This window comes from Diaphorina citri, unplaced genomic scaffold (genome assembly GCF_000475195.1).
Source record: "Diaphorina citri unplaced genomic scaffold, Diaci psyllid genome assembly version 1.1 scaffold1518, whole genome shotgun sequence".
NCBI lineage: Eukaryota > Metazoa > Arthropoda > Insecta > Hemiptera > Psyllidae > Diaphorina > Diaphorina citri.
The window spans coordinates 32,886-43,517 of NW_007378944.1; the positions used below are offsets into that span (position 1 = coordinate 32,886).

Genomic DNA, 10,632 nt, shown 5'->3' on the forward strand with positions numbered 1-10,632 from the left:
ATTTAATTAAATAATTGTTTCTGGGGCTAAAGTCTCAAAGGCAATTTTGACTCCCTGCATAGCAAGCATGAACAAGACATATTTTTTCATGTCTATGTAAAGTACTAAGTGCTGGAATAGACCCTGTTCTGTTAAATTTGTCCCTTAGATAAAATGTGACAAATATAATGATCAAGATTAAATTGTCAAAACAACAGCAATGGATTTTTTTTTTAAAATTATTTATTACAAGTACACTTAAATCAAAGCTACAATGAGAAGTGAGATTTCATCTACTTTGGTGCATCTAATGATATCCAAAGTATTGTGTGGTCATTTGGACATTTTACTCCAGTCTGGATATTCTGTTCTGAAGGTGACTGATTCTAGAGATGATGTCATCTATCTTGCTATCTATGGAGGTGATATTGTCTTCAATCAAGCTTACTCTTTGCTCCAATCTGGAATAGGAAGATAATTTACATTAAGCTAAATTCCCTTTAGGTGGGTGAGCTATTATTATTATTATTATTTTCTTTTCAAGGCTTTTGTAAACTTGAGTTGAGAAAATAGTACATCTTTTATTGATCTGTGTTGTAAACACTACCTAATGCATTTTTGATTTTTTTTTCTTTTTTAATAACAATAAAAATTAGTTTCAAAAACTTACTCTCTTGAAGAGTGGTTCTCTGAATATGCCATGTCTTCTCTGAGGGACACTTCCTTTTCCTGTGTGGTCCTGGTCATTTGGACATTTTACTCCAGTCTGGATATTCTGTTCTGAAGGTGACTGATTCTAGAGATGATGTCATCTATCTTGCTATCTATGGAGGTGATATTGTCTTCTATCAAGCTCACTCTTTGCTCCAATCTGGAATAGGAAGATAATTTACATTAAGCTAAATCCCCTTTAGGTGGGTGAGCTATTATTATTATTATTTTCTTTTCAAGGCTTTTGTAAACTTGAGTGGAGAAAATAGTACATCTTTTTATTGATCTGTGTTGTAAGCACTACCTAATGTATTTTTGATTTTTTTTTTTCTTTTTTAACAACAATAAAAATTAGTTTCAAAAACTTACTCTCTTGAAGAGTGGTTCTCTGAATATGCCATGTCTTCTCTGAGGGACACTTCCTTTTCTGAAACAGAAATTAAAATGTGAAGTATGTTGTTTATACACCATGTCTTTTATTTTTCAATCAATTTTCTACATACCTAGGCCTAAAAAGTAGGTTGGTTTTTTTTTCAGCCTCTCAATCAGCCCTAGTGAGATTCCTTTTGGACTGACATTTAGTTGGCCACTCTGGCTGGCTGAAAATAATAAATACATCAAGTAGACACTCACTCACCTATGTTAGAAATCAAATTTTCTACTCCTGACTCATCAAGTTGAGTGTTGGGACCCAGATGAAATTTCCTTGTGAACAGAGAAATATCACTCTGAGTAAAGTTGCTCCTGTGAAATGGAACAAAGCTAAAGTTAGCTTAGAGGGCAGCGGGTCTGCATTGTAACCGTTAGGTCGTGGGTTCGATTTCCGACCGGGGCGGATCATCCTGAACGGATAAGGTTCATTCTTGGAACGGCTGGCTTTCTCCTATCCTGCCTTCCTTCTCCCTTCGATTTCGGGATGATGTTAGCTTAGAGGGCAGCGGGTCTGCATTGTAACCGCTAGGTCGCGGGTTCGAGCGCCGACCGGGGTGGATCATCCTGAACGGATAAGGTTCATTCTTGGAACGGCTGGCTTTCTCCTATCCTGCCTTCCTTCTCCCTTCGATTTCGGGATGATGAGGCTTCATTATCAAGTCTTTACTTAGTTGGGCCTGGAATAAGGAAAAATATTCAAATTAGCACACCCTAAACAAAGTGTAAAGTTGCAAGTGTTATTGAGTGCTGGTCATCAGAAGTACAAAGTACCTCGTGCCACTCTCCTACTGGTCATACTCAAACCACACACCCAGGATTTTATTTTTTATTTTTTAATAAATCACTTAATATTGAGTAGGTAACGGGGAAAAAAAGAACTAATAATGAATCCAACACAATGAGATAATTGCTAGTTTCACACAAACTGATAGGTAATCTAACTCTGACTCTTAATAATAAAAGTCTCAACTGATAACTGCTCTAATATCCACTTTAGTCAAAACAAATGATAAGATAACAGACACGTGATAAGGTGTACTGTGTCTATAAAGCAGTGGTGTCGTTGATAAATTGATAACACAAGGTTCTTACATTGAAGTACATATCACGCATGTAGTCCTGACTTCTTTTAGGTTTCTTACGAGCCAACATTCTTCTCTTGGCAGCTTGTAAAGCATTTTGAACTCAAATAGGCGTCCAGTAAAATTGCCAGCACCAAACCCTGTAAGGAAAAGTATCAGAGGCTTGCATATCAAAGGTTTGGGGTTCAGTTCCCAGGAAAGCCCTTCAGGCTTGGTGTACTCCAAATTCAAAGCAGAGTGAAAAAACTTGAGGTGTATGGTGCACTAAACCTCAGGAGTCTCAGGACACTTACTGAAACCTGCCTTGTAAGCATTAGGTCGCAAGTTCGATTCACGCCCCGGGGCGAACTTTAAATTAAACAGATAAGGTTCGTTCTCGGAACGGCTGGTTTCTCCGTTCCTGAGACCTCCTCTCTTCGATTTCGGGACGATAATACCTCCGTTGTTACAGATTTCCTCTATCAAACATCTTCAAGAAATTGATGATAAAAAAAAAACAACTTACACCGAAAATGACAACGCCAAGTACAAACAGACAGAAGTAGATACATCTGATGAGATCTGTGTCGTACGCCAAATCCGTACATCTAAAACGAAGAAACAAGAGAATAATTTTTTTCTGGTAGACTTATGAATGATTTAGGTACTTGCAAGGCTGCAATTTAAAGGCATAAAGAATGATAACTTACTTGCCAAAAATCCTGATGTGTGATAATTCGAGGGTAAGTCTTATTCACAAGATATTCAGCAGGAAAACTAGTATGAATGAAAAGATCAGTGATGAGATGGTTGTACCAATACATCCATGAGTTTAGCATAGAGCAAGCCACTGAAAAATAAAAGTAAGTAACAATAAGTGTGTTTAAGTTTAAGTACACAAAAAGTTCAGGTAAACACTTTTTTGAAAAGCTGAAATAACCAAACAAATTAAAATTACGATAGAAAATGTTTAAATAGGGAACTGAAACCTCCGATCTGAAAACATGAACGTTAATCAGGATGCAACCAGTGGCAATAGCACGTTGAATAGATCAGTTCCCAAAGGATCATTGAAGTTAAGCAACGTTGTGTGTGGTTAATATACGGACCGGATGGGTTAGGTATCACCTCGGCACTAGCTTGCTGCTGGCTTTTCCCGGCCCTACTCAGGGAGAGGTTGATGTGAGGAGGCGAGTAGCTTTGTCGCCGAATGGAGTTTGGAACCCTTGAACCCTCATCAGATCACAAAAAAACCCGAACAGTTACACAGTGATGTTAAACCTAAATCAAACAAGATTTGTGGGTGATAAATCCATTCAGATATCGAGTTAAAGGACACAAAAAGTTCAGGTAAACACTTTTTTGAAAAGCTGAAATAACCAAACAAATTAAAATTACGATAGAAAATGTTTAAAAATTTAAAATAGTTATAGAATCAAAAAAATTTCCCCCAAAAATACTACTTTATCAGAGGGACAAATCACCCTTATCCACTACAAATAGTTGAAGATTTTGTGTGAATACAAAACTTACCTATGAGCAAGCATAGTAGAAAAAATAAATAGATAATAGCTTCTCTTAAACTTATGCCCAAGTAAGTGGATTTGTTCAGGCTTTTTGCCATTTCCCGAGTGTGCCATTTTTCTGAAATGGAAAAATAACCATGTATTAATCACCTATGTATAATGGGAGTGATTAGAGGTTCAAGATACACATACTACTAGTAGAGTACTGGGTACAAACACAAGCAAGTGAAGTGTGAGTGTGTAAACAGATTTAACTGGGCTTATTCACAAGTTAAACCCTCTGTTTCCAGTGAGTGTCCAATGTGAACTATAAACTACTGTGGTAGATACTGTTGTATTAATCACCTATGTATAATGGGAGTGATTAGAGGTTCAAGATACATATACTAGTAGTAATGTACTGGGTACAAACACAAGCAAGTGAAGTCTGACCGTCGTATGTATGAAAGTTTAACTTAAGACGAACAATGTTGCCAATTTCATGTCATTTCTTGAGATAACTGGCTAGTTTTCATGAAATTTGGCAAGATTTTCAATAATCAACTATGTACAAGGAGAGTGATTAGAGGTTCAAGATACACATACTACTAGTAGTGTACTGGGTACAAACACAAGCAAGTGAAGTGTGAGTGTGTAAACAGATTTTACTGGGTTTATTCACAAGTTAAACCCTAGCTGTTTCCAGTGAGTGTTCAATGTGAACTATAAACTACTGTGGTAGATACTGTTTCCTGTTTTTTTGGGCTCACCTTTTCTTTGTCCTTGGTCATTTTGTGGTGTTCTTTTCCAGGGAGAAAAATTATTTCTAAGTGTTCTTCCTGGGGAAGACTTAGCTGTTGTGCTGTTGCAACATTGATCTCCAGCATCATGCAACCTGTATTTGAAATCATGTCTGTTCTCTTCTCTGTGGCTGGGTAGATGTTCAGGTGATGCTATGGGTAAAATTATATGGAATATTAATTATAGAAGACTTTAGAGAGATTTGTACATTGGACAACCTGATTAATACCTAACACATTGGAATATTTAGGTTGGGAGGTTTAGAAGGATAAATAAAAACAAAAGGTGGGCTATCTGGGTAATAAACTCCAGCTAAAACACTGAGCAAATTGATTATTGCTCCACCAAACATCCAAGGCATTATTCAGACTTTCAACAGTAAATTGCTCATCATTCTAACTACAATATCTGTAACCTTACTTACTTCTGACCACACATTGTTGATGCATATTATCAATTATTCAAAGGTAATTAAGTAAATGATATTGCCATTGGTAAAGTTAATCAAGTCTACTCACATAAATAACAAATATTGATTACTTTACTTTTTGTAGAAATAAGTGTGATGGATGTGTTTTATTTCAGCCAAATAAAATTGGAAGGTGTTTTCCTTTTACCAACTCAAGAAAGTAGAGATAAATACTTACATTAAAATCCCACCTTTTCTGTAACTCTTGTTCTCTTTTCATAAACTTCACAATATGTGAATTATATGCTAGGGTTTTACATCACTTTCAACTTCTTTGGACATCTAAAAACAAAGGTTTAACTCACATTGATCTCATCCAACATCAGAGGGAATGGACATTGAAGGAATCAGCAATCTTGTGGTCATCAATCCAAGTACCAAACATGCTCTACGTTGCTCAACTTCGGTAAGAGACTTATCAAGTGATGGGCTTTAGAAAGAAAAGTACGCTTATTTCTAGCAGAGTAAGAAACCTCTCTTTAGTCTTCACTTACCACAATCAATATCAAATCTACGTAGTTCCAAAACGAGTTGAAATATTTATAGAAGCCCAAGTTTCGATACTCGTACAGTTCTTCCACAGTAAAATAGATGAGGAATAGGAGCAGGATAATCTCAAACACTAGCAGGATAAAGTCTACTAGAGTTAAATAGCGGATTAGTTTGAGTGAGATTATCTCCCAGGATGGAATGATCCCGCCCACTGGAGGCCACTCGAGGATTAACCTGAAAGAAAAACCTTGCCAGTTACTAGAAGTGTAAAATAGAACAAATTACTCTTCTACAGATATTTTCGCTATAAAGTGATGTAAAATATCCTGATAAAAATAGCTTGAACTAGATTAGTTAGCGAACTGAAGAACTGACTTAATCATAAAAGGGGCTCGGAAAGTCCAATAGAAGGGCTACAGGGGCACGGTTGGTTCAGTGGTAACGCGCTTGCTTGCCATGCAGAAGGTCAGAAGGTCCGGGTTCGAATCCCACCATAGACAAAAATTCGTACTCGTTTTTCGATTGCAAATATTTCAACGGGTTACTTTCTGGTGTTCTCGTGTTGACCCAGCACCTAAATGGGAGGAGGTCTAGAAGGATAAATAAAAACAAAAGGTGGGCTATCTGGGTAATAAACTCCAGCTAAAATACTGAGCAAATTGATTATTGCTCCACCAAACATCCAAGGCATTATTCAGACTTTCAACAGTAAATTGCTCAATATCATTCTAACTACAATATCTGTAACCTTACTTACTTCTGACCACACATTGTTGATGCATATTATCAATTATTCACAGGTAATTAAGTAAATGATGTTGCCATTGTTAAAGTTAATCAAGTCTACTCACATAAATAACAAATATTGATTACTTTACTTTTTGTAGAAACAAGTGTGATGGATGTGTTTTATTTCAGCCAAATAAAATTGGAAGGTGTTTTCCTTTTACCAACTCAAGAAAGTAGAGATAAATACTTACATTAAAATCCCACCTTTTCTGTAACTCTTGTTCTCTTTTCATAAACTTCACAATATGTGAATTATATGCTAGGGTTTTACATCACTTTCAACTTCTTTGGACATCTAAAAACAAAGGTTTAACTCACATTGATCTCATCCAACATCAGAGGGAATGGACATTGAAGGAATCAGCAATCTTGTGGTCATCAATCCAAGTACCAAACATGCTCTACGTTGCTCAACTTCGGTCTCCGATAGCAGTACGAGAAGCAGTACATCCAACACCTCATGGAGACCACGGATGCTTAAGAAAATAAAAATAAGTTAAAAAGATAAGAGATAAGATAAGATAACCACTTCCACCGACCAACAAACTGGAATCTGGGAAAAATATTTAAATTTGAATTTTCGCGCTTAGGTTTAAACACCACTGTGAACCTCGCCAAAGATTCCGACAACTTTTTTCAGGGGTTCCCAAGATACCCGACGTCCGTGGAAACAGATTTCGTCGCTCGTGTGAACGCGTCCTAACGGTATTTGTTATCAAAAGATATGGCGGTATTTTTTGAAATTTGTCATTTTAACATTTTTCCGAAAAATCCGCAAGCACTGTAGGGCTAGATCGCGGGTTCTATAGCCCCCCTTATCCTCAATATATAAGGTTCGTTCTCGGATCGGCTGGCTTTTTTCTACTCCGTCTCTCTTCGTTTTCGGGATGATCAGACCTCCGTTGTTACAGCTCTCTCTATCAAACCTTTCACTTACTTGACAAAGCAGAAAAGATTCACATTTGCATTGTACATGCTGAAATCGATAAATACAACTCTCGTGGCTCTGGTGATCCAACCACCCTTCCTCAGCATATCCAGTTGAGCTAGAAAATCATTGTGATTGGCTGACAAGTCCTGGTAGAAACCAGAGTAAGGGTAGCTGCCCACTTGACCAGTGTAGTAGTCGCTGTCCCAGACTGAACTGTCACGGGAAAATTCGAAAGAGGAGAACGGGAAATCTTGGAGCATGGAAACTTGGAAAGTGGAAACTCAACAACAAAACCTGTCTAAGAAAGAGCCGTCAAAAGAAATTCTTTGACAGTAAAATTTCGTGTGTTATTTCTAACAGAGAAAGAGGTGAGACTTTCACAGCAAGACAGCACCTACCTGCCTTCAAAAACAGGTAAGTTTTCCTCATAAATTCCTTTTAAAACAGTTTGAACAAGAAACATGTGTACTTAGGTAGGTACCAAAAGCTGGATAGGTACCAAGTTTATCTTCAAGGATGGATCAGTGAAACAACATTTACCTTCAAGAATAGAATTAACCTTGTTTATCCTGCTCAAATGAGACTAAAAAGTCCCTTTATCCCAGTAGTCTTAACTCCTATAAACCCCTTTAGGTATAGAGCAGTGTTTCTTAATTAGTTTGGCCCGCGGAACCCTTTTCAAAAGGTGAACATCTTTGCGGAACCCTGAACTTCACCCTTCCTGAGCATATCCAGTTGAGCTAGAAAATCATTGTGATTAGCTGACAAGTCCTGGTAGAAACCAGAGTAAGGGTAGCTGCCCACTTGACCAGTGTAGTAGTCGCTGTCCCAGACTGAACTGTCACGGGGGTAGGTCCATCTGTAAGAGAGGGAAAGTTAAGGCCCGTTCCCACTTGTCGATGTCCGAAGAAAAAATCGTGTCGTGGGTAAGTGGGAACACACTCATTTAAATAATTACATTGCCTACACGGCATTCGGAAAAAATCTTGTGAAACTCACATGTGGGAAAGGGCCTTTAAGGATGAATTTTGATAGTGAGATTTTCAAGTAGATTTGCGAAAGTTCTTATGAGGAAACATGGGTTTCGTAAGCTTTAGAATACTTTAGATTTTGGTCCTTGAATACGGATTTTTATGGACTAGACTCTAAAGTACTAGACTAGAGTCATGATGATTCAAGCTTATTTTCTCCATATTATGTCTACAACCAACGTATTGCTTGTCGATGTCCGAAGAAAAAATCGTGTCGTGGGTAAGTGGGAACACACTCATTTAAATAATTACATTGCCTACACGACATTCGGAAAAAAATCTTGTGAAACTCACATGTGGGAAAGGGCCTTTAAGGATGAATTTTGATAATGAGATTTTTAAGTAGATTTGCGAAAGTTCCTATGAGGAAACATGGGTTTCATGAGCTTTAGAATACTTTAGATTTTGTTCCTTGAATACGGGTTTTTATGGACTAGACTCTAAAGTACTAGACTAGAGTCATGATGATTCAAGCTTATTTTCTCCATATTATGTCTACAACCAACGTATTACGTATTTCGGTAACCAACTTCTGAGGTGCCAACACATTGGACTTCAGATCTGATGGTTGGTGGTTCGAGTAGGTACATGAGTATATTCAGATAAAAAGGTCCGATAAGTTTTTAATTCAACTATGCACATCGGTTGCTTTTAGTGTCAATGAGATAGGAGCATTGCACCAATAGGTGCACCGTGAGATAGGAGCATTGCACCTACAATGCTCCTATCTCACGGTGCTGAAAGGATTGGGAGGTTTAAACCCCCGTTGGATGCCCAGAAAAAATATCTGGACTCGTTCCGTCTCCCAACTACTGGAATGGATAGATCATTGTTTCCCCCCCATCTTTTTTTCAATTAAATTATCAAAGGGAAACTTACGCTGTGTTGGACTTCGGATCTGGTGGTTGGTGGCTCGAGTAGGTACATGAGTATATTTATGAATGAAGAGTTTCAGATAAAAAGGTCCGATAAGTTTTAAATTCAACCATGTACTTCGGTTGCTTTTTGTGTCAATGAGATAGGATTGGGAGGTTTAAACCCCCGTTGGATGCCCAGAAAAAATATCTGGACTTCTTCCGTCTCCCAAATACTGGAATGGATAGATCATTGATTCCCCATTTCCCCCTCCCCGATCTTTTTTTTTTCAATGAAATTACCGAAGGAAAACTTACGCTGTTCCAGAACCGATTCCGAAGGGTCTCCTATCTTCATAGCCCTCAGAGAACGAATCATAACAACGCCGAAACAAATCAGTCAGGTCTGGATGAACCTCGCACGAGTCATTTCTCACTTTCAGCTATAAGCCCAAAAATAATCAAAAGAAAATAGCATTAATATTTTCTCAATCATGGAGATTTTTTTAGTTACGAAATATTCGATTTTTCTTCTTTTTCTTCCAGGCTTTCTCACCAATAGGGAGACAGATAGAGGGAGAGGGGAAGAAGGAGAGGGAGAAGGAAAAAGAAGGATGGAGAGAGAGTGAGAAAGGGGGCCGTATCAACAAATTTTCGGAGTTTGTCCTACAGTAAAGGAGAACAATGAAGCTCAAAGGAGTGGGGGGGCCGGGGCCCCCTAAATACGGCCTTGGAGAGGGAGGGAGAGAGAGAGAGAGTACTCACCTGACGTATCCTAGGTAAACCAATCAGCTTATTCTCGTACATGACATTTCTCATGGTATGTCTCTCAGTGATAGGTATGTCTTCCAGAATGTCATCAGGATATAGATCATACCAAAAGTTCCTTGCCAAAACCGTCTTTGTGTACTAAAAAAAAATGTAAAGACATAGATAAAAAAATGGAATAATATAAAAAGATATAGTTAGAAACACTAAAGTATTGTTTCAACCCTTGAATATTACAAACCCTTAAACCTTTAAGTAACATCAAGCAAGGAAACACCAAGGCCCACTAAGGTATCTATTGTTTCAACCCTTAAATATTACTTAAAAGTACGTAATTGTCAGAACGGGATGATGAGACCTTGGCAGTTAAGTTCCCTCTATCAAACCTCTTCAAGAATAAAAAGTATACAATAGGTGAAAACGACTAAGAAAACAAAATTTACCTACCTTTTCAGTAGACCTGAAATGTTGTCATAGTTCATATGCTTGGGATTTTCCACTTGATCATCATGTGATTTGCGTCTAAGATATGCATCAAGTTTTGACCAGCGGGTTCTTAAATAGGATGCATAGTTATCATAGGATTTCTGGCTTCATTATCAAGTCTTTACTTTGTTGGGCCTGGAATAAGGAAAAATGTTCAAATTAGCACACCCTAAACAAAGTGTAAAGTTGCAAGTGTTATTGAGTGCTGGTCATCAGAAGTACCAAGTACCTTGTGCCACTCTCCTACCGGTCATACTCAAACCACACACCTAGGATTTTATTTTTAATAAATCACTTAAAATTGAGTAGGTAATGGGAAAAAA

The 10,632-nt window shown here is 37.7% G+C and overlaps 2 protein-coding genes across 3 annotated transcripts; both read right to left on the reverse strand.

Moving 5' to 3' along the window:
* Window position 1: 1 nt before the first annotated feature.
* On the reverse strand, window positions 2-10,414 carry LOC103516240. Its single transcript, XM_017446966.2, has 5 exons — window positions 10,271-10,414; window positions 1,328-1,434; window positions 1,060-1,117; window positions 709-850; window positions 2-304 (listed from the first exon to the last, which is right to left on the reverse strand). Exons 1-4 carry the CDS (start codon window positions 10,303-10,305, stop codon window positions 736-738), a joined length of 315 nt encoding a protein of 104 aa, XP_017302455.1. The 5' UTR covers window positions 10,306-10,414; the 3' UTR covers window positions 2-304; window positions 709-735.
* On the reverse strand, window positions 5,423-9,958 carry LOC113470327 (polycystin-2-like). Of its 2 annotated transcripts, none has more exons than XM_026828694.1 (5): window positions 9,821-9,958; window positions 9,374-9,498; window positions 7,980-8,029; window positions 7,177-7,354; window positions 5,423-5,684 (listed from the first exon to the last, which is right to left on the reverse strand). In XM_026828694.1, the coding sequence occupies exons 1-5, from the start codon at window positions 9,872-9,874 to the stop codon at window positions 5,438-5,440; spliced, it is 654 nt and encodes a 217-aa protein (XP_026684495.1). In that variant the 5' UTR covers window positions 9,875-9,958; the 3' UTR covers window positions 5,423-5,437. The 2 variants fall into 2 exon arrangements, with proteins under 2 accessions (XP_026684495.1, XP_026684494.1); XM_026828693.1 differs by having other exon boundaries at window positions 7,177-7,261; window positions 7,887-8,029.
* Window positions 10,415-10,632: the final 218 nt, after the last annotated feature.